Source organism: Aquarana catesbeiana, linkage group LG13 (genome assembly GCF_042186555.1).
Source record: "Aquarana catesbeiana isolate 2022-GZ linkage group LG13, ASM4218655v1, whole genome shotgun sequence".
NCBI lineage: Eukaryota > Metazoa > Chordata > Amphibia > Anura > Ranidae > Aquarana > Aquarana catesbeiana.
Window position 1 is genome coordinate 212,051,965 of NC_133336.1, and position 25,361 is coordinate 212,077,325.

Here is a 25,361-nt window from a genome sequence, read left to right on the forward strand (position 1 = left end):
TAGTGCGAGCTCTGCACAGTGTTCACCTAAAGCTACCTGTAGAAGGTTGGTGGTGTTTTCCTGATCCTATCACTACTGCACGCAGGTAAATAAGCTACAAGTTAGTGTAGTGCGTCCTCTTCACAGTGTTCAGCTAAAACTACAAGTTAGTGTAGTGCGAGCTCTGCACAGTGTTCAGCTAAAACTACCTGTAGAAGGTTGTGGGGGTTTTCCTGATCCTATCACTACCGCAGGCAGCTAAATAAGCTACAAGTTAGTGTAGTGCGACCTCTGCACAGTGTTCAGCTAAAGCTACCTGTAGAAGGTTGGTGGTGTTCTCATACTTTAGGCAGGCAGTTGATTTTGCTAGCTGCAGTATCAGTATATATATATATATATATCCCAGCTTAGTGCAGCTACAGGCCATTAGTATGTCTGGAAGGCCAACAAGGAGAGGCAGACTGTCACAAGCCAATAAAAGAGGGCAAGCAGGCTCTGTGTCTAGAGGCAACAGTGCTGGTCGTGGAGACGGTGCATCCTCGTCAGCACGTGGCCATGGGACACGCTTGGCCTTTTTTTCGGCAACTGGCCATGTTGAGCCGCAACATGTGGAAGACTTGGTCGAGTGGATGACCAAGCCGTCATCATCCTCCTCATCCTCTCTCACCCATGCTCAGGGTACTTTGTCTGGCAAAGCAGCTGCCAACGCAGCCTCTTCCCTCGGCTCAATGGCATCAGTGACTCCTTCCTCAGCCCCACCATGTCCTCCTGAGGAGTCCCTCGAACTGTTTGACCACAGTGTCCGGTACATGCTCCAGGAGGATGCCCAGCGTTTAGAAGGCTCTGATGATGATACTGAGCTAGATGAAGGCAGTAATGTGAGCATGGACAGAGGGGGTGCCCAAGAAGGACAGCAATCTGGCAGTCATGCTCCCCCTGCTGCAGCATACTGCCAGGTTTGCTCTAGTGATGAGGAGGGAGGGGATGATGAGGTCACTGACTCAATGTAGGTGCCTGATAGGATAGAGGAGGTGGAGGAGGCACATCAACAATGAGGCAGGATGCCCTCCAGGGGCCAGCCTAAGGGCAGACACTGACTGCATGACACCACAAAGCTCCGCATGTGCAGGGCGCTGCTGTCTCTGCGCGTTATTCAAAAAGTTCTTTGGTGTGGGCCTTTTTTTTTTTCCAATAGATTTTTATTGGGTTTTACAAATTACAGGTTATGTGGTCACAGTGAGGAAGAAAAACATGCAAGTATAAGCATACAGATTGGTTATTGCAAGTGTGGTCTGATTAGAGAGTATATGAACAACGTTCCTAAAGAAGAAATAAATTGTTAACAAAGTGTGTATAAAACATAAGTCAGAACAGTTAACCTGGTATGGTAGGAGGAGGGGTAGGGTAGGGAGGGGAGGCAAGGGGTACAAGGAAAAAGGAGCAGGAAGGGATAAGGAGGGGGGAAAGAGAGCCACAAGTGGATGTTTAGATGTGGAGCAGGACATTCAGTTCTTACATCATTTTAGTTTTGTACCAGAGAATCCATGGATTCCAACAGACCAGTGTCTTTGTGTGAGATTGTTTGCTGCGTGACAGAAGTGGTGTGGGCCTTTTTTGAGACGAGTGCATCAGAGTGCACCGCTGCTATTTGCAACATATGTCTCAAGCGTATCTCGCGTGGAAAAAAAAAATCTCCCGCTTGGGCACCACATGCTTGACCAGACATATGTTGACCTGCCATGCAGTTCGTTGGCAAGCATATCTAAAAGTCCCACACCAAAGAACAAAGAGGACCTCTCCTTGCTCCTCATCAGCTGAGATCTCCAACCCCACTATACCTTCAGTCCTCTCTGAGACCTGCACTGAGAGCAATGAAGGTGTAGAATTAGGTGTGTCACAGCCAAGTACTTGTGGGCAATCTCCATTTGGTACACCGACGTCAGATTGTACCAGGCAAATTTTCCTGCCCCAGCTGCTGCACCACAAAAAGAAGTTCGCTCCCAGCCATCCACATGCCCAGCGGTTGAATGCTAGCTTAGCAAAATTGCTAGCACTTCAACTGCTACCTTTTCAGTTGGTAGACTCTGACCCCTTCCGTGAGTTTGTGGAATGTGCGGTTCCTCAGTGGCAGGTACCCAAACGCCACTTTTTCTCACGGAAGGCGATTCCGGCTCTCTACCGGCATGTGGAAGGCAATGTCCATGCCTCGCTGGACAGGGCGGTCAGTGGTAAGGTGCATATTTCCACTGACTCATGGTCCTGCAGGCATGGACAGGGACATTACCTAAGTTTCACTGCGTACTGGGTGACTCTGCTGGCAGCTGGGAAGGATGCAGGACAGGTGCAGTAGTGTTGGAGGTTGTTCCACCACCATGCCTCCAAAATGCCACTACTAATGATTGTGACTCACCTCTCTCCTCCATCCCCTCCTCTTCTTCTTCCTCCATGGTCTCTTCCTGTGCTTTGTCCTCAGAACCAGCGGTGCTTTGTAGGCATTCAAGCGGCTATGCAAGTACGCAGGCCAAAAGATGCCATGTGGTGCTTGAGCTGGTGTGCTTGGGGGACAGGAGCCACACTGGGGCAGAGGTTCTGTCAGCTCTGCAGGGGCAGGTTCAGAGGTGGTTGATGCCACGCCAACTTAAGGCAGAATGGTGGTTTGCAACAATGGCACCAACCTCCTCTCCGCCCTCCGACAGGGACAACTGACCCATGTGCCCTGTTTGGCTCACGTCCTTAACTTGGTGGTGCAGCGGTTCTTGGGCAGGTACCCGGTCTTACAGGATGTCCTGAGGCAGGCCAGGCAAATTCTGTGTGCATTTCCGCCGCTCATATAATGCCAGTGCTCGGCCGGCAGACCTCCAAAAGGAATTTAACCTGCCCAAGAACCGCCTAATCTGTGACATGCCCACCAGGTGGAACTCAACGTTAGCCATGCTGCAGCGGCTGCACACGCAGCAGAGAGCCATCAATGAGTACCTGTGCAACTATGGCACCAGGACAGGGTCAGGGGAGCTTGTTTTTTTTCCCCACGCCAGTGGGCCATGATCAGGGATGCATGCACTGTCCTGTCACCATTTGAGGAGGCCACAAGGATGGTGAGCAGTGACAGTGCATGCATCAGTGACACTGTCCCCCTTGTCCACCTGTTGGAGCACACGCTGTGTGGAATAATGGACAGGGCACTTGAGGCAGAACAGAGGCAGAAAGAGGAGGACTTCCTTAGCTCTCAAGGCCCCCTTTATCCAGACAGTGTTCCTGCGTGCCCGCTGATCACACAGGACGAGGAGGAGGATTGTGTCAGTATGGAGGTGAAGCCTGGCACTCAGCATCAGCAGTAGTCTTTAAGGGATCAGTCCCAAGAAACACATGGACTTGTACGTGGCTTTGAGGAGGTGGCTGTGGACCATGTCGTCCTTAGTGATACAGAGGACTCCGGACCGAATGCCTCAGCAAACCTACACAGCATGGCCTCCCTGATCCTGCAAAGCCTGCGGAAAGATCCTTGTATTCGTGGTATCAAGAAGGACCAATACTGGCTGGCAAGCCTCCTTGATCCACGTTACAAGGGTAAGGTTGCGGACCTTATCTTGCCGTTGCAGAGGGAGCAGAGGATGAAACATCTTCAGGAGGCCTTGCAGAAAGGTCTGTGCAAGGCGTTCCCAGAGACTGGGAGGTTACAAACTCCTGTTTCTGAACAACATGTTGCTGAGGCTTCGGTCAGTCAAAGAAGGAGCGGTGGAGAAGGTGGCCATTTGACCGATGCGTTCAGACAATTTTTTAGTCCGCAGCCCCAAGGTATGATCGGTTCCAGCAACCATCGCCAGCGTCTGTTTTACATGGTGCAGGAATACCTAGGGGCAAGATCTGACTTGGACACCTTTCCCACCGAAAATCCTCTGGGTTACTGGGTCTTCAGGATGGATCACTGGCCAGAGCTTGCACAGTATGCAATTGAGCTTCTGGCCTGTCCTGCATCCAGCGTTCTTTCGGAACGCACATTCAGTGCTGCTGGAGGCTTTGTAACCAATCACAGGGTGCATCTGTCCACCGACTCGGTCGATCGACTGACCTTCATAAAAATGAATCAGTCTTGGATCACCACCAGCTACCAAGCACCTGATGCTGATGTAACCGAATAATTTTTTTGAAATGACAGATCCCTTCAAAGACTGCCTATGCTGATGCTGAGTGACTATCCTGAGTAATTATCCTTTTACTCCTCAATGATCATGCTGATAGCTTGTAAGAACATTTTTGGTTCTGGGCGCCGCCACCAGTGACTAAGGCCCAATTTTTCAGCCCCTGTTTAACAGGGGCGTGTAATTACAATTTTTGATACAATACTTTGCAGCAGGGTTCGTTCCTGTGTTCCAACTAGAGTATCTGTGAGGGATTGCAGTGTTGTGGCACCAGCACCAGTGCCTAAGGCCCAATTTTTCAACCCCTGTTTAAGAGGGGCGTGTAATTACAATTTTTGATACAATACTTTGCAGCAGGGCTCGTTCCTGCTTTCCAACTAGAGTATCTGTGAGGGGTTGCAGTGTTGTGGCACCAGCACCAGTGCCTAAGGCCCAATTTTTCAGCCCCTGTTCAACAGGGACATGTAATTAGAATTCTTGATCAAGTATTTCACAGCAGGGCCTGTTTCTGCACCCACCATGATTAACTGTGAGGACTTATGCCCCGTACACATGGTCGGACATTCCAACAACAAAATCTTAGGATTTTTTCTGACGGATGTTGGCTCAGACTTGTCTTGCATACACACGGTCACACAAAGTTGTCGAAAATCCGATCATTCTGAACGCGGTAACGTAAAACACGTACGTCGGGACTATAAACAGGGCAGTGGCCAATAGCTTTCATCTATTTATTCTGAGCATGCGTGGCACTTTGTGCGTCAGATTTGTATACACATGATCGGAAATTCCGACAACGGATTTTGTCAGAAAATTTTATAGCCTGCTCTCAAACTTTGTGTGTCAGAAAATCCGATGGAAAATGTGTGATGGAGCCTACACACGGTCGGAATTTCCGACAACAAGGTCCTATCACACATTTTCCATCGGTAAATCCGACCGTGTGTACGGGGCATTACAGTGTTGTGGCACCAGCACCCCCACCAAAGGCCCAATTTTTCTGGCCCTGTTCAACAGGGGCATGTAATTACAATTATTGATCTAATATTTCACAACAGGGCCCTGTGAGGGCTTACAGTGTTGAGGGCAGAACAACACCTAAGGCCCAAATTTCTGCTGAGTATATAGGGCAGGCCCCTACTTTCAAACATCCAACTAACAAACGACTCCTACTTGAAAGAGACAACAGGAAGTGAGATGAAATCTACCTCTAGGAAGGGAAATTCTCTCCTGTAAGAGTTAATATGGGAAAAACATTTCTCCTTTCCAATGATGCTTTCCAATCCTTGTTCCACAAAAATACCCAAATTTTCAAAAAAACATTTGTCATTGGGACAAAAAGTGAGGTGAAATCTTCTGAAGAGGAGGACAGACAGCAAAACAAATGTCACAGGGGTGATAACCCTTCCCTATGTTTTCCAAAAAGCTTAAAAACAGATTTTTTTGGCTACACTTTAAAAATGTACCAGTTCAAAATTACAAACAGATTCTACTTAACAACAAACCTACAGTCCCTGTCTTGTTTGCACCGCCTGTATACTGCTGTTTAGAGTATGTAGGGCCTGGGGGCCCAACACCTTTCCTTTTTTTAATTTGGGTGCGGGGTTTCCCTTAATATCCATACAGGACCCAAAGGGCCTGGTAATGGACTGGAGGGTACCCATGCCATTTGTCTCACTGATTTTCATCCATATAGCCAGGACCCGACATTACATTAAAGCCGCAATCAGTTTTAAATTACTTTTTTTCCTTTAAAAATGTCATTTTGTGCAGGGACTGTTCTAAGCACGGGAAACACATGTCACTTTACAGGCATACTATAGACACCCCCCAGGTATGATATTTAAAGGAATATTTCACATTTTTTTTACTTTAAGCATCATTAAAATCACTGCTCCCAGCGGGTGCATGCGCGGCCGGCGATGATGGCGGACGCTTAAGAGAGTAGCTCCGGACCCGCTCCTTCCATCCCCGGACCCTGCTCAGCAACGCTAGCTCACACAGATCCAGGATCCTCTGAAAAAGCTTCCGGAACCTTCCGGGCACCTCATGGGGAAAATAGGTTCCCAGCGGCACGTCTACCAGGGGTTTGTTCCACCTCCGACCTCCCGGCCGGCTCAAAGCATGGAGCGTTTCCTGTATAGGCCGCAATCCCCGGCCTCAATTAGCCAGACGGCAGAAACGCTTGCAGTGGAACAAACGGCGGGCACAGCAACCACTACACAAGAACTCTCTGCTCGCAGCCCCCTGGCCCGAGGGACACCCCTCTCCACACAACAGCAGAGGGGGGAGACCTCACACAACGACTTCGGAGATATGGAGGAGCATGCTGCAGATCACCTTGCTGATCATCCTGCATTGTTCACAGGTACTCCTATCTCTAGTCCCCCATCCCAAGGGAAATATTCAGACAGCTCAGTTACGGTTGCAGTGCTGGACTTAAAATTACAGACCCTACTACAAGATCTGACCCGCAACTTTACAGTAGCAGTAGGGAAACTGGCTCAGGAGCTACGAGGGGAAATCGATCAACTGGGAGATCGAATGGACACTTTAGAATCCAAATTTGACGAACTGGTGAAATATGTGCATGTACTCGAAGAAGATAATGCGACACTCAAACAAAATGTTTTCCAGGTCCAACTACAGCAGGAAGACCTGGAGAACAGAGAAAGACGCCAGAATGTGAGGATCCGTGGAATCCCAGAAACAGTTCCTGACAAAGAAATACGTCCCTATCTCCTAGGACTGTTTGTCACTATAGCTCCACATATTCCAGATATCGATTGGAGGCTAGACAGGGCTCATCGATCCCTAGCTCCGAAACCACCCCCTGGTACCAACCCGAGAGACGTAATAGCTCGCTTCCACTACTATGAAAGCAAGGAAGCTCTCACAATGGCCACGCGAAATAAAAATCGCATTGAATACAAAGATGCTAAACTTCAAATTTTTAGCGACCTATCCCCCATCACGCTAGCTAAAAGGCGTGACTTACGGCCAGTAACCATGCACCTGCAACAACATCAAGTTGCCTACAGATGGGGTTTCCCTTTTCGCCTCTCGGCCTCGAAAGATGGCACTCAATACTCGATGCGAGCACTACACGAATGCGAAGCCTTTATCCGCAACTTAGGTTTGCCGCCTATTCCTGAAGAAGACCTGCCTCCACCACCTCTAAACATGATTCCTGCTCCTCTTCAACCGCTTACAGCGATCTGGACCCCGGTTCGTCGGAGACGTCAAAGAAATTTTTCCACTCCTCAACATCCTGCTTCAGCTAGAATGCCTACCTGAACACTTTTCGCTTAATGAGGAGAAGCTCCTCAATTTTCTTCCTACCATTTTCCTTGGTGGTACCGAGGTTTTTTTTTTTTTTTTTTTTTTAAGGGAAGCTCCCTGATGACCGCAGAGAGAGATCTTCCTACTCCTGATATTGCTGGCCTAGTTTAAAGGCAACTGTTCCAGTTTGTGGACTTCAGCCCCTCCCGGTTGGTATGGTCCTTTTTTATTTTCTCTATGTTTTCTCCCCCAGAATCCAAAGATGAAAGTTTGCATATATACTCTTTTTTTTTTTTTTTTTCTTTTTGGAAGGGGCGGGTACCGATTCATCCACGTTGCTGACCGACATGCTCCTCTACAGGCCTATGGCTGGTAGCCAAGGCCCCCTGAAGATATTTACATCTTCAGGCTGTTAAAACGTTTTTTCTTTTTTACTTTTTGTTTTTTTTGCAGTTCGTATTTTTTCTTTTTTTTCTTTTTTTCTTTTCAATCCTAGGCCCTTTTTTGGCCTGAATATATGCCTAACATTTTCTTTTTTTTTCTTTGCTGTTAAAGTTTATATGCTCACTGTCCACATGACAATTGAGAAATGTGTAAAGATACTACAGATTAACCTACTTTGGTTAAAAATATTGTTATACGTTATTAAGTTTTCAAATGCTGTACAATTCATGTCCTCCTCATGGCTCTGAAGATCTTCTCGTGTACTGTGAAGGGTTTGAACTCAATTCACAAACACTGGCTAGCCTTGAAGGAATTCAGAGCCTCTGGAGCCGATGTGGTCATGGTCCAGGAGACACACTTCCGACCAGGGGGCTCCTTTAAGTTTGCTTCTAAATTGTTTCCTAACACGTTTGTAGCCTCCGACCCATCTGGGAAGGCAGGTGTAGCAATTTTATTCAAACATTCCTGTCCTATAAGAGTTATTGACTCAAAACTGGACCCCCGGGGGCGTTATGTTATCCTGAACTGTGTCCATTTAAAAACGAAATTCACGTTAGTCAACATCTATGCACCCAATTCGGGACAGATAGGATTCCTCACTACAGTTCTTGAGGAAGTACAAAACTCCTCTCACCCATTTACAATTGTGGGAGGAGATTTCAACATGTGTATGTCCTCCAACAAAGATAGACTTAATCTTTTTCAAAATACCCCTCCAGCCCAAGCTTATAGGTTATCTACCTCCTTCCACAAATTAATTCGCACCCATAACCTGTTTGACTCTTGGAGAGTGAAACACCCCACGGGTAAACAATTTACTTTTTATTCCCCCCCACACAAAGGATACTCTCGTCTTGATTACTTCCTACTCTCCGCACCCTTGCTATCCCAATTAGTTGCCTCTGAAATTGGTCCAATTACGTGGTCCGACCACGCACCCATAACCTTAGATCTATCCCTACATTCCGCTTCTCCGAAGTCATGTCATTGGAGACTTAATGAGTCTCTCCTAAAAAATGAGGTTATTAAACAGCAACTCCAAACAAAATTGACTGAATACTTTCAGCTCAATGACGGCTCTGTCTCGGACACTTCCATACTGTGGGAGGCCCACAAGGCCTTTTTTAGGGGTGAGTGCATTTCTGCTGGGTCGCACAGGAAGCGTGGTTCACTTCAACAAAAAGCTGAACTCTTGACTCAACTGCGCTCAGCCGAGGTGCACTTGCTTCAAGCTCCCACTACTACCCGGTTACGGGAGGTGATATATATCCGTAATAAAATTAAATCTTTGGAGATGAATAAAATATCTAAAGCCATTTTATGGTCAAGACAGAAGTTCTATGAATATGCTGACAAGCCCCACAGAATGTTAGTGAACAGACTGAAACCTCGCCCAAGCCTATCCATCCCTGATCATCTAACACAAAAGGATGGAACTCCCACCTATTGCCCTCAATCCATGTCTAGAGTTTTTGGAGAATTTTATAACAAATTATATAACTGTTTAAGCTCTGACCCACTCACCCAATTCACTCAAGGGAAATTTGACTCATTTATATCGTCTCTGAAGCTTCCACAACTGTCTCCTGACCAGCGCTCATCATTAAATGCTCCCATCACTACTGAAGAATTGACTGAAGTGATTAACCTCCCTGGCGGTATGATTATTTCGGATTTTAGGTGCTGAAAGCGGTACCATTATTTTGCATGGAAATTTGGCGTTTTATATTGTAGGTCTGTAAATCCTAACAATAACACACTTAAATCTGTCCAAACCAGAGTCTAGTAGATATCCCGGGTATGATAAAGTTTGAAACACAAAAACATAAATTATAATATAATAAATAAAAATAAATAATTAAAAAAAAAAAAAAAAATAGTAATAAAATAAATTTCCCCACAATTCACTATCGCTCAATTCTGCAAGTGTTCTAATTTACTATCGCTGTTTTCTAGCTGGTCTAAAGCCACTTTTGACATAAAGGGACACTTTTTGGTTGCTATGGACAATCTCCAGTTTCCAGGCAGAAAGAACAGTATATATCATGTAAAATTGCATGCAGGGCATAGGACAAAGCACTGGGGACAAAAGGGATGTGAAATCATTTCATACAGTACTGTAATCTGTAAGATTACAGTACTGTATGTGTTATGCTTTTGACATTTTTTTGAATTTGCCGCCAGGCTCCGCCCCCGTGCGTCGCGCCGCTCGCAGGGAATGGAGCCTGGCACGGAGAGGCTTCGGAGGAGGACAGAGCCCTCGGACACTACGGGGGACATCGCAGGATCCCGGGGACAAGGTAAGTAACGCTGCCCCAGGATCCTGCAATGCGATCCCGAGTGTGGCTCAGGGTTACCGCTAATGGTACTGAATTTTAACCCCGAGCCACACTCGAGAAAACCGCCAGGGAGGCTACACTGCTTCCCCTACATAAATCCCCAGGCCCAGATGGACTTCCATACTCTTATTACAAAACCTTTCTTCCTATATTATCCCCACACATGTTAAACTTATATGCCTCTTTATTAAAAGGTACCATACCTCACCCCCAATTTCTTCATGCCCATATTATAGTCATACCAAAACCAGATAAGGACCCAACTGCCCCTGACAATTATCGCCCTATCGCCCTATTAAACTCTGATTACAAAATCTTCACCAAAACCCTGGCAAATAGACTCTCAAAAATGTTGCCGTCTCTGATAAATAGAGATCAGGTTGGATTTGTCCCCTTGAGACATGCAGGTGATAACACCAGACGCACCATAGATCTCGTAGACTTGCTTACTAGAACTAAAACCCCGGCAGTAATCTTAAGTTTAGATGCCCAGAAAGCATTCGATCGCCTTAGTTGGCCCTTCATGTTTGCGATCCTGTCCAAATATGGTTTCTCGGGTCCCTTTGTACAGGCTCTCAGATCCTTGTACTCTCACCCTACCTCCCAAGTACTACTTTCATCTTATCTATCTTCCCCATTTCCCCTTAGCAATGGTACTAGACAGGGCTGCCCTTTGTCACCTTTACTTTTCATACTCAGTTTGGAACCCTTAGCAGCGACAATTCGTGAATGCCCCTCCATAGTAGGAGTGCGCCTGCGTCAGTTAGAATACAAACTATCCCTTTTTGCAGACGACATTCTTCTAACACTTACCCAACCACACACATCCCTACCTTCGCTACATAAAATACTAAACTCTTTTAGTGAAAAATCTCTGGCTTTAAAATTAACACTACCAAAACGGAAGCTCTCCCCATAAACATCACACCATCTAATCTGGTCACCCTTAAACAGAACTATAATTATCATTGGAGCTCTACATCCTTGAAATACTTAGGTGTCCGCATTACAGCATCATACTCCACTCTATATCAGGCGAACTTCCCCCCCCTATTCCAAGAAATTAACCACTTGCTGACCCATTGGACCGCTTTGCCCATCTCTCTCCTTGGACGTATAAATATTCTAAAAATGTCTATTCTTCCTAAACTATTGTACCTATTTGAGACACTTCCAGTGGCAATACCAATGTCTCAGTTGAAAAATCTTCAAAGAAGTAGCCTCCGTTTTATATGGAACAATGCTTCACATAGAGTGGCGGGCTCAGTGGTAATGGCACGTAAGCTTAAAGGAGGCCTAGGGGCTCCAGACTTTATCAAGTACTATTACGCTTCTCATTTAAGGGCCCTTACTTCATGGACCAATAGAACAGCCCCAAATAGATGGGCGGATTTTGAAATGAGCATAACCTCCCCAGTACACCCATGTTATATGTTATGGCCCTCCACTGACAAATATATGCCCCAGCTGAGGAGTCTTTGCCTGGCCCCGATGCTATTTACATTAGCAATATGGAAGAAGTGCTCCACTAAATATTCACTTTCATCCCCATGCTCACCTCTCACCAATATCCTCTTTAACCCAGACATCCCGGATAGTTTGTCTTATGACCGTATGGTGCACTGGTCTAGAGCCGGGATTTTCCAGCTGCGACAGCTAGTCAACCCAGCCACGAGACATTTACTATCCTTTGAGGACCTTCAAAAACAACACCAAATACCCAAAACCATATTTTACTCATATTTACAAATTAGACATTTCTTTTCTTTCAAAACTCCTACACTGTCTTTAGATAAACCTACTGAATTTGAAATGCTTTGTGCTACAGGCCCCCATGAACCCCAATTGATATCCAACATTTATAGAATACTTCACGAAGCCATTCCCCTAAAAGTAGATACACATTATTATATCAAGAAATGGGCACAGATTCTCCAACGCAACATATCTTTGTTAGATTGGGATAAGATCTGGATCTCCACTTCCAAAAGCTCCCGATGTATATCTCACAAAGAAACTGCCTATAAGGTACTTATGTTTTGGTATAAAACCCCGGAAAGACTACACGCGATCGATTCGTCCATTTCCCAAATTTGTTGGAGATGTAATAAGGCGGTTGGTTCCCACTTTCACATCTTTTGGGAATTTTCTTTAATTTCCCAACTCTGGGAGCAGATCCAAACCTTACTAGAGACTCTGATGGGAACCCTTGTTCCCCTAGACCCCATGTTCTATTTACTAGGACTCCCATATCAAGGTCTTCACAAATCAAGGCAGAAACTGATGTCCTTTGTGTTATTAGCAGCTAAGAAAATTATCCCTAAACTTTGGTTATCCACTTCCCCACCCACCCTTTCACATACTTTGTCTACCTTAATGGACATTCGTAGAATGGAACATCTAACTGCCATTGTTGAAGATTCCATACAAAAATTTATTCTTGTATGGCAGCCATGGGATGATTATGATTATAACATTAGGACAAATGATACTAGTTGAATTATTAGAGATATATGGTAATCTACGTCTTCTATCTCCTTGGGTTACTATGTATCTTATTCTTCTGACTGTGTAGGTTGTCTCTAATGATTTCCCAACTTCCAGTAAAACATGTAATATACTTACCGTAGACTTGCTGACTTAGTAATCAAAAGCTTGTCTTACTCACCTTATAACTTTTGATTTGCTTTGTTTTATTTCTATTTTTCTTTATCTTTTGTACTCTTTTATATACAATGTTTTAAGCTTATGTAACCTTTATTGACAGCGTTAAAGCCTTCCTTTTTATTTAATATTCTTTTTTTTTTTATTTTCCTTTTCATCCCAAATGTGACATCACTGTTATTATATTTGTCATGAAAAAATGTTAAATAAACAATTAAAAAAAAAAAAAAATCACTGCTCCCGAAAAAACGGCCGTTTTTAAAAGTTTTTTTGCATTGATACATGTCCCCTGGGGCAGGACCTGGGTCCCCAAACCCTTTTTAGGACAATACCATAAAAATTAGCCTTTAAAATGAGCACTTTTGATTTTGAACGTTCAAGTCCCATAGACGTCAATGGGGTTCTAACGTTCGTGCAAATTTTCGGTCCGTTCGCAGGTTCTGGTGCGAACCGAACCGGGGGGGTGTTTGGTTCATCCCTAGTATATACCACAAATATCACCCCAAAACACATTCTGCTACTCCTCCTGAGTATTACGATACCACATGTGTTGGACTTTTTCACAGCCTGGTCACATAGAGAGGTGCAACATGCAGAGAGCACCGTCAGGTGTTCTAGGAGCATAAATTACACATCTAACTTGTTGACTACCTATTACATTTTTGAAGGCCCTGGAGCACCAGGACAATGACACGTGACACTGACGTGGCACTGATGACAGATGGCACTGATACGTGGCACTGATGATACTAATGTGGCACTGATACGTGGCACTGATGATACTGATGTGGCACTGAAGAAAGATGGCACTGATACGTGGCACTTATGTGGCACTGATGACAGATGGCACTAATACGTAGCACTGACAGATCGCATTAATACATGGCACTGACAGATGGCACTAATACATGGCACCGATGACACGTGACACTGATGATAGATGGCACGAATATGTGGCACTGATGACAGGTGGCACTGATAGATGGCACTGATGACAGGTGGCACTGATAGATGACACTGATGACACATGGCACTGATGACAGATGGCACTAATACGTGGCACTGATGACAGATGGCACTAATAGTGTGGCACTGATGACAGATGGCACTAATACGTGGCACTGATGACACATAACACTGACAGATGGCTCTGATACGTGGCACTGATGACACGTGACCCTGATGACATGTGACACTGATACGTGGCACTGATGACACGTGACACTGATGACACGTGACACTGATAACAGATGGCACGTGACGACAGATGGCACTAATATGTGGCACTGATGACAGATGGCACTGACGAAAGATGGCACTAATATGTGGCACTGATGACAGATGGCACTGATGACAGATGGCACTAATATGTGGCACTGATGACATATTGCACTTATACATGGCACTGGGGACAGATGACAGTGGGGACAGATGGCAGATGGCACTGACGTCACTTTTTTTGCTTTTTTTTACTCACCGCTGCAGCAGTTCGCTCTCCCTCCTCACACGCTGTCTCTGTGTGAGGACGGAGAGCCAGCAATGAGAGATGATCTCATATGTTTACATATGAGATCATCTCTCATTGGCACCGCCGATCGCACTGAAAATGGCCGCTATGATTGTCTGCTTTCAGCGATCTGTGACTGGCTGTGTCCAAGGGACACGGCCAGCACAGAACTTTCCCGATGTGCGGGGATGGGGACGGCCTCCTGGCAATTAGCATCCGTGCTGCAGCTGTCTTTTGGCTATAGCGCGGGCATGAAGAGGTTAAGCCCAGTGTGCATGGAGCCTTATGGAGCCTGAAGATGGAATTTGATGACATTCTCATATTTCTATATTATTTATGTGGTTTAGATATAAAACTGTCCCAGAATATTATTATCTCAGTCAGTCCTGTTATACTCACTGTAATTTCTCTATCCGGCTTGTTGTCAGAGCTTCCATCAGATCCCTGAAATGAGGACCCTCCAGATTGTTCTCAGACAGGTTCAGTGTCCTCAGTGTCTGGTTATTTCTTATTCTAGATGCCAGGTGGGGGCAGGAACTGTCTGTCAGGTGATTAGAGGACAAGCTGTAGAAGAAGAGAAGAATGTTACCAGAAGAAAATGAATTTCTCCCCCAGGAATGAATGTAACTATTCTCTACATGAATAGAACTCATTTCTCTTTATTGGAATCATTAATATGAGATCACTTTATAAAACACGATCGATCATCTACACTATTGGAGGATTTCTCTTTTTGTGGACCCCAATTACTAAATGTGATATGAGACGTGGATGAGGTGGTGTGATCCATTCATTATTCCTGTATGGGGATTGGACCATACACACTAACACTGACCTCTAGGCTTTCACCTCCAACCTTCTGCTAAGTCTTGGATTCAGTTGTGGGGATTCACTTTGGTGGTCACAGAAGTCTCACTCATGTAAACTTAATCGACTAAAAGTGTCACCATTGTACTTTGGGACTTCCTTTGAACATCATGGTGGAGGATTTGATCTTTTGGTGTGGAGAAGATTTTATTATTACCGTACTGTTCATCCATTTTTTGTGGCATGCTAGTCTCACATCGAAAGTGAAGAGGTTACTCTCCATATGAAAATTCCCTTCCGACAGAATACAACTTCAGAAGTGATGTAATGTGTTGAATAGTTTTGTATGTATTCTTTTGTTTCTTAGCATGCATAGTCTTGCTCTCACAATTTATTTTGGGTGAAAACTGTACTGATTAAACAAAAATCAGATGCTGAGTTCACATACGATAACAATTTTATAGTCTGCACATCCAGCTTTTGTCAGACGAAAGATTGGAATTGGCTGTCAAAAGCACCATACTAACGATCATGTTGGATTAGAAGGCATGGCTTGCAGTCTCCGCTCTAAATAATACCAAAGGTGTTCTATTGGGTCGAGGTCAGGACTCTGTGCAGGCCAGTAAAGTTCCTCCACCCCAAACTCGCTCATCTATGTCTTTATGGACCTTGCTTTGTGCACTGGCAAATCTTTTGGTGGAGTGGGGATTATGGTGTGGGGGGGAATATGGAGTGGGGGTGGGGGGGATAATGGTGTGGGGGGTGTTTTTCAGGGGTTGGCTTTGGCTCCTATAGTTCCAGTGAAGGGAACTCTTAGGGCAACAGCATACCAAGACATTTTGGACAATTTTGTGCTCCCAACTTTGTGGGAACAGTTTGGGGACGGCTCCTTCCTGTTCCAACATGACTGTGCACCAGAGCACAAAGCAAGGTCCATAAAAACATGGATGAGCAAGTTTGGGGTGGAGGAACTTGACTGGCCTGCACAGGGTCCTGACCTAAACCCAATAGGACACCTTTGGGATGAATTAGAGCAGAGACTGAGAGTCAGGCCTACTCATCCAACATCAGTGCCTGACCTCACAAATGTGCTCCTGAAAAAATGGTCAAACATTCCCATAGACACCCTCCTAAACCTTGTAGACAGCATTCCCAGAAGAAATGAAGCTGTTATAGGTGAAAAGGGTGGGCCAACTCAATATTGAACCCTACGGACTAAGACTGGGATGCCATTAAAGTTCATGCGTGTAAAGGCAGGCGTCCCAATACTTTTGGTAATATAGTGTAATAGTCCAGTATTGGATATTTAGGCTTAATGCACACTGGCTTAATACATTGCTGCTACTAAAGGAGTTTTGTATTCTGCCTGTAGAAGCAGCTTCATGTTCTCCTATGTCTCCATACACATTGGGACAATTTCAGACATATTTTGAGCTCAATGTTTAGAGGCAGGAAAAAAAACCTTCTGGTTCATGTTTCTGATTGGAGCTTTCTGGCAGAAAAAATGCAAAACTCTCCTAAACTCGTCTAAACTTTAGAAAATCAAATATATAACTCGATATGGGATTTTTAGGGCAATGTAATGTTCAGAAAATTATTAAATAAATTTTTATTAGTACAAAAAGGAATAGAATACAAATAAACGTACAAATGAGTATATTTTTGTGATACTAAATATTAAAAAAAAAAGGACATCAGATACCTGAAAACAAGTGATGAATCCTACTGCTAAATATAAACACCACCCAAGTTGATACGATGGCGTCCGATAGCAGATTTCCAACGCGTTTCAACTTTTTATTGTCAAAGCAAAGTCTTCCTCAGAGAAGGATTGCATCAAATTCTAGAATTTCCAAAAACAGCATGATTACTAATGGTATATATACATATATATCGCCTATATCTAGAAAGACCGCATTTTAACTGAAAAGTAACAAATGCGACTTACATTGGAGCATGTAGCTGCAAAAAATGCTTTCCCAGTGCTGGCAGGGGCCCTAGTCACCGATTTGTCTAAATCACTCACTATCCTCTACGGGGCGGCCTGGTATGCTTAGAAAAAAACAATATTTGGCAGCCATAAAGAGCAAAGAGGCTGAAAGACATAAATAATATTTGAATAAAGATTAATTCCAAAAGGGATAAAAATATAAAATTTAAATAAAAAATAGGAGTAATAGTGGTTCTTGGGGGACTCAGGTTCCCAAAATAACCACAAAGTGAGAAAATCCCAGGTCAAAATACCTTGAGTTGGTCATATAACCTGTGCAGGTGAAGTTCCCGATTGTAGGTAAGAGAGAGCTCTGGTCCTGGAGTTCCTTTCTGTTAGAAGCCAGTTGCAAAGTGCTGCCCTTGGCCGTCCCTGGTGTCCTATTGTAGGGGATATGGGCGTAGTTATGTGGTGGGCGTAGCCTAAGTTTAAGAGTGATCTCCTATTCATTGGTGGTGCAGTGCGAGGGGAGCGGCCTGAGTTGGTCGCCGTCGCTGTCATGAAGCCTCCTTTTAAGGTAAACGGGAAGAGAGCATTACATAGCTTCTTATTGTCAAGGTGACGGATGTCTCCAGCTTGAGATAAGCTGGAGGAGAGCATCTCCCAGTCCTCCTTGTTGTCTGGGCGACGGGCGCCTCCCCCCACACATCCCCAGCTGCAACATGAAGCCCTCCTCCTTTTACGTGTACTGTGGAGTGTGGGCACGGCATCTAGGGGAGAGGGAGAGGCGCGTCTGGTCGCCAAGGCAACTCTTTGATATGGGAAGTGTTTTAATGTGTGTGGCGTCGGAGTCACATGACTCCGACGTCCACACATTCAGAAAGAGAGTAAGAACTGTGTAATATGTACAGCGCTATTGGTTGATTTGTTCTATGGCACACAGCGCGTCAGAGCACAAAGACATTGATGCCTTACAGATGTCCAGGAGAGGCATTTTAAGACCTGAACAACTTCAAAATGTACAACATTGCGTCAAATATGAGTGACGTCATCACTGTGAAGATAACATTTCTGTATTCTATTAATTTGGAGAAGAAAATTGTATATTTGAAACCGACCTCTATTGACTCCATTTAACCTGAGAAGTCACTAATTACGTTTGGAATGGATAGGAGCTTTAGATGCACTCTATTTTTACTGAAATATGCCCAAACCCCCTTACCGCGGTTTATCTGGCATTAACCTAAATGACAGAGAACCTATATTAGGGCTTATAACCACCGGCACAGTGGGAAACTCCCCTGGCACCAAAGAAATTAATGTCTTCGGGGTGTAAGGGCCATGATAGAAAATCATGACCCCCCCTGTGCTGGGTAGGGATAAAGAGAGCGGAAGAGCAATGGTGTTCCTGACCCCTGGTCACAGGACTGAGAAGCAAAGTTTAGAAGAATTTGCTACATGCAAATGCGTCTATGATGGCAGCGATCAAAACAACAATCATATTATGCAAAATACATATACAATTTTAATTGAAAATTGTTATAATGAAATACATTGATAAAATGGGTGAAGTTAAGAAAACTCTCCTATACAGTTTGACTGGGTGGGGTGTAGAAAAACCCGGCAATTCAAAACATATGACCATCAGCTAGGAAATCCCATTTGAGAACCATTAGCTTTGTGTTGTTTTTGGAACCCTTTGTACGTGGGTGACCCAAAGGCTTTAGATGAAAGTAATTTGAGGGTGTAACACCCATTGTAAGAAAGCAAGAAAAAGCGAAAAAGACAGTATGGTAACTTATTGATTAGTCGGTTTTCCCCAAGCTAAAACCCTCCAAGAAGGGTCTAAAACTTTCAGTTTCATTCAGACCTGGGGGGGTAGTGGCCCTAAGGTACCTTATCCAGCACATTTCCCGCTGGAGAAGGACCTTGTTCCAGTCCCCCCCCTCTAATTGGCAAATGAATCCTATCCAGAACTGTAAAATTCACAGAGGGTAGCCGATAATTGTGGTATCTGGCAACATGTCTTCCCAGAGTTAGGTATAGGTTGCCGTAACGCATGCTCTGCATATGCTTATCGACTCGTTTTCTGAGTTCTTGTCTGCTTTTACCTATGTAGAAGGCACCACACTGGCACTGTATGAGGTATACCACACCCTGCGTTCTGCAGTTAGCAAAATGATGCAGGGAGAAGCTCTCCCCATTAGGCAGCGCCAGTGTGGTCCTCCTACCAATGACTTTGCAATGGGCACAAGTTCCACATAGGTAGGTACCCCATGTTTTGCAGGGGTCCTTTCTTGCCGTGCCTTTGTATTCACTTTGAGTAAGTGCATTCCCTATTGAACCAGATTTACTGTAGGTAATTTGAGGTTTAGGGCCAATTAGTCCTTTCAGGCTTGGGTCGTCAGTGAGAATAGACCAATACTTGGAGATTATTTTGTTGATTTTAAAATGCTCATTGGAAAATCTTACAATGATCCTTGTAGAGGCATCCTCTTTGATGGATTTTTTTGAGAAAATTAAATCCCTTCTGTTGGTCAATTTAACTCGGTTGAATGCCTTCTTCAAGGATGATTTTGTATAACCTCTATCCATAAGTCTGACGGTTAGTTTATCCGCTTCATGTTGAAAATCTTCATCATTGCTGCAGTTTCTTTTGAGACGAAGAAACTGGCTATATGGGATCAATCTTTTAAGGGGGTCTGGGGGGAAACTGTCTGCGTGCAACAAGGTGTTGCCTGCAGTCTCCTTTCTTTAAAGTTTGCTTGATAATCCGCCATCATGATTTTTAAAGATGGTAACATCCAGAAAGTTTATTTCATGGGTATCAGATGTCATTGTGAAGAAAAGATTAAAGTCATTAGTATTCATCAATTTAAGGCAATCCCTCAATTGCTCAGGGGGGCCGTCCCAGATAATAAAGAGATCATCTATATACCTCTGCCACATACAAATGTGGCGAGTATACATAGATGCTGCTTCCCCTTGTAGAAAGTCCTTCTCCCACTCCCCCAGGTACAGGTTGGCATATGAGGGTGCACAGCACGTCCCCTTAGCCACTCCTTGTACCTGGAGGTAGTGGGAGCCCTTGAATAGGAAGGTGTTATGTCTGAGGATATATTCAAGCATAGATAGAATAAATGCATTAAATTTCCAGTCAGTTGTTGCCCTCTGTTGTAGGACATGTTCAATTGCTGCTATACCCAGATCATGTGGAATGCTATTATAAAGAGACTCCACATCCACTGTGACAAGTGAAGCTGAATTGGGAATGGATATTCCGTCCAGGATTTGTAGCAGATGTATAGTATCCCTTGTGTATGATGGTAAATCCATTACATGGGGTCTCAGATATTGATCTATTATTTGGCTGATTCCCTCTGTAATGGAGCCATTCCCAGAAATTATGGGTCTCCCTGGTGGATCATTTAGTTTTTTATGCACTTTTGGTAGTGCGTAGAAAGTGGGTTGGCGTGGATGTCTAGTACGTATGAAATCCCACGTGTCCCTATCTATTACTCCTTCATTCAGGGATTCGTCTACCAGGGAGAGAAATTCTTGATTGAATTTGTCCACTATGGCCGGAGAAATCTTTTTATAGCATTTAGTATTATTCAATATATTAAAGCACATTTTTTCATATTTGGCATTGTCCATCAGGACAATGTTCCCTCCCTTGTCCGACGCTTTGATCATAATTTCTGTGTTGTTTTTGAGGGAATTTACCGCCTGTTGTTGTTCCCGATTCAAATTGCTTTTTGTATTATGTTTTTCCATTTTCTCAATTTCTTTGGTGACCTGTCCCACAAAGAGGGCTATAGCTGGACTTTGGTTCAGTGGTGGAAATTTGTGTGATTTCCTTTTATATTTTTTTATAGTTAGGGCTTTGTTGGATTCCTTTTGTTCTTCCTCACTACTCTCACTGTTGAGGTCCCTTTCCCAGAACTCCTCCGCAGGGCCGCTTTCTTGCAATAATAGATTGAGGTCTCTGAGAGCTCTGAAATCGGCTGCTTTGAGATTAGGTGCCACTTCGGGTGTGGTTGTAGTTTTTTTGGTGTATAAGCTTTTAAGTAGAAGTTTCCTGGCAAATAAATGTATATCTTTGATGGTTTCAAAGCTGTCTAGGCTACGATTAGGACAAAAGGAGAGACCTAAAGATAGTACTTCCTGTTCTGTTTTTGTAAGTTTATGAGATGAAAGATTAATAACATTTAATTTTCCTTCACAAGTGGGGCTGTCATTAGATATTATTGAAAGTTGTGTCAGCGGAAGTGGTGTCGGGGTTGGGGGGGGTTGAGATTGTACATGGCTCTTGCCTAAAAAATTGTCTATTTGAGTCTGCTGGGTTTTTGGAATGGCAATCTGTTCTTTATAGCTTTTCCCAGAGTTAAGGGAGGGAAAGCCTTTCGGATTTCCCGGTGTCATCCCCCTGACCCTACCTATTCCCCCTCCCCTTCCACCTCGTGCGACCTCATTAGATTGAACATCAGTGGTCCTTTTCTTATTGGTTTGTTGGATTTCTCCCTCCATATCTGGATGTTTGGGAAAAGGTCCCTTTCTCTTGCCTCGAAATCTGCCTGCCTGAGTGGAGGCAGAGGAGGAGGAATTGTTGGAGGGTGTGTCTGAGAGATAGTCATTAGTCTGATTAGTGTTATTCTGTTTAGGAAATCTGGGATTTTTTCTTGTTTTTGAATCCATATTCCACTTGTACGCCCTACCTTCACCAAAAGCGTTCTTATCCCTCCAGTATTTTTTCTCCTTTTTAATCAGGATATTTTTGCTGAAGGTTTCCAAGTGTTCCTTCAATTTTTTCTCATATACTGTATATTGTTCATGTTTTTTGAGGGGGAGAGCCGAGTGTACAATGTTTGGATTTCTATATCCATACCTCGCAATTGCTGCTGATATTCATTTTGTAGCAGCAGCATGAGGTGTTTTGAACATTCATTTAATTTTGTTTCCCAGTTTGTTTTTAATTCCATGGTAATATTGTCTAAAGTAGGAAATATTTGTATTCTTAGGCCTATAGGGTTGATACCCTCTCTGATATACCTTCCTAAAGATTCAGTATGCCAGTGCAAGGCCGATTTTTTTCTCCAAGATTTTAGTTAGACAAGAGAAAAGCGAAGATAGGTCAGAAGTAATCTGTTCCTTGTCCTGGTAATCTTTCTGGATGTTTGCCATAAGTTCCTCCCATTCTCCTCCTAGTAGGTCCCCCATCATGTGTTGTTACTACCAAGTCTAAATGCACTCAACCAAGAAGCAAAAAGAAAAAAAGATAATTGGTCACAGAAAATTGTCCAATGACCTGATTTGGCTACTAAACTCCTCAAAGGGCAAATGTTCCCTTCTTTCAACATGATAGGAGCAGTATAACCTTTATGCTTATTGTATTAAATATATATAAATTTTAGAAGAGTCCACATCCGATCATCTGAGTCAAAACTGATGAGGTATGGGTGTATTGTCCACCCTGAAAAATTATATGCACAAATGTATGACTCAGAGGATTGGATGTGTCATTGCCATCATCCCTCAAGACTTTAGAAAACCAAATATATACCTCGATATGGGATTTTTAGGGCAATGTAATGTTCAGAAAATTATTAAGTTAAAAATAAATTTTTATTAGTACAAAAACGAATAGAATACAAATAAACGTACAAATGAGTATATTTTTGTGATACTAAATATTTTTTTAAAAAAATAAAGGACATCAGATACATGAAAACAAGTGATGCATCCTACTGCTAAATATAAACACCACCCAAGTTGATACAATGGCGTCCGATAGCAGATTTCCAACGCATTTCAACTTTTTATTGTCAAAGCAAAGTCTTCCTCTGGGAAGGATTGCATCACATTCTAGAATTTCAAAAAACAGCATGATTACTAATGGTATATATACATACATATGGCCTATATCTAGAAAGACCGCATTTTAACTGAAAAGTAACAAATGTTTTCCCAGTGCTGGCAGGGGCCCTAGTCACCGATTTGTCTAAACCATTCACTATCCTCTATCCTTTATCCCTTTTGGAATTAATCTTTATTCAAATATTATTTGTCTTTCAGCCTCTTTGCTCTTTATGGCTGCCAAATATTGTTTTTTTCTAAACATACCAGGCCGCCCCATAGAGGATAGTGAGTGGTTTAGACAAATCGGTGACTAGGGCCCCTGCCAGCACTGGGAAAGCATTTTTTGCAGCTACATGCTCCAATGTAAGTCGCATTTGTTACTTTTCAGTTAAAATGCGGTCTTTCTAGATATAGGCGATATGTATGTATATATACCATTAGTAATCATGCTGTTTTTTGAAATTCTAGAATGTGATGCAATCCTTCCCTGAGGAAGACTTTGCTTTGACAATAAAAAGTTGAAACGCGTTGGAAATCTGCTATCGGACGCCATCGTATCAACTTGGGTGGTGTTTATATTTAGCAGTAGGATGCATCACTTGTTTTCATGTATCTGATGTCCTTTTTTTAGAAAAAAAATTTAGTATCACAAAAATATACTCATTTGTACGTTTGTGTCCTATTCATTTTTGTACTAATAAAAATTTATTTTTAACTTAATAATTTTCTGAACATTACATTGCCCTAAAAATCCCATATCGAGGTATATATTTGGTTTTCTAAAGTCTTGAGGGATGATGGCAATGACACATCCAATCCTCTGAGTCATACATTTGTGCATATAATTTTTCAGGGTGGACAATACACCCATACCTCATCAGTTTTGACTCAGATGATCGGATGTGGACTCTTCAAAAATTTATATATATTTAATACAATAAGCATAAAGGTTATACTTCTCCTATCGTGTTGAAAGAAGGGAACATTTGCCCTTTGAGGAGTTTAGTAGCCGAATCAGGTCATTGGACAATTTTCTGTGACCAATTATCTTTTTTCTTTTTGCTTCTGGGTTGAGTGCATTTAGACTTGGTAGTAACAACACATGATGGGGGACCTACTAGGAGGAGAATGGGAGGAACTTATGGCAAACATCCAACAAGATTACCAGGACAAGGAACAGATTACTTCTGACCTATCTTCGCTTTTCTCTTGTCTAACTAAAATCTTGGAGAAAAAATTGGCCTTGCACTGGCATACTGAATCTTTAGGAAAGTATATCAGAGAGGGTATCAACCCTATAGGCCTAAGAATACAAATATTTCCTACTTTAGACAATATTACCATGGAATTAAAAACAAACTGGGAAACAAAATTAAATGAATGTTCAAAACACCTCATGCTGCTGCTACAAAATGAATATCAGCAGCAATTGCGAGGTATGGATATAGAAATATATATAAACATTGTACACCCGGCTCTCCCTCCTCAAAAAACATGAAAAATATACAGTATATGAGAAAAAATTAAAGGAACACTTGGAAACCTTCAGCAAAAATATCGTGATTAAAAAGGAGAAAAAATACTGGAGGGATAAGAACGCTTTCGGTGAAGGTAGGGCGTACAAGTGGAATATGGATTCAAAAACAAGAAAAAATCCCAGATTTCCTAAACAGAATAACACTAATCAGACTAATGACTATCTCTCAGACACACCCTCCAACAATTCCTCCTCCTCTGCCTCCTCTCAGGCAGACAGATTTCGAGGCAAGAGAAAGGGACCTTTTCCCAAACATCCAGATATGGAGGGAGAAATCCAACAAACCAATAAGAAAAGGACCACTGATGTTCAATCTAATGAGGTCGCACGAGGTGGAAGGGGAGGGGGAATAGGTAGGGTCAGGGGGATGACACCGGGAAATCCGAAAGACTTTCCCTCCCTTAACTCTGGGAAAAGCTATAAAGAACAGGGTGCCATTCCAAAAACCCAGTGTTAATAAATGTTATTAATCTTTCATCTCATAAACTTACAAAAACAGAACAGGAAGTACTATCTTTAGGTCTCTCCTTTTGTCCTAATCTTAGCCTAGACAGCTTTGAAACCATCAAAGATATAAATGTATTTGCCAGGAAACTTCTACTTAAAAGCTTATACACCAAAAAAACTACAGCCACACCCGAAGTGGCACCTAATCTCAAAGCAGCCGATTTCAGAGCTCTCAGAGACCTCAATCTATTATTGCAAGAAAGCGGCCCTGCGGAAGAGTTCTGGGAAGGATCCTCGACAGTGAGAGTAGTGAGGAAGAACAAGAGGAATCCAACAAAGCCCTAACTATAAAAAAATATAAAAGGAAATCACACAAATTTAAACCACTGAACCAAAGTCCAGCTATAGCCCTCTTTGTGGGACAGGT

General features: G+C 43.3%; 1 protein-coding gene across 1 annotated transcript in view; it reads right to left on the bottom strand.

Moving 5' to 3' along the window:
- The window catches only part of LOC141116665 (NACHT, LRR and PYD domains-containing protein 3-like), a 722,006-nt gene that overhangs the window by 118,540 nt on the left and 578,105 nt on the right, over window positions 1-25,361 (bottom strand). The window contains exon 9 of the mRNA XM_073609057.1: window positions 14,754-14,918. Within this exon, the coding sequence (XP_073465158.1) occupies window positions 14,754-14,918 (165 nt within the window). The remainder of the gene's footprint in view (window positions 1-14,753; window positions 14,919-25,361) is intronic.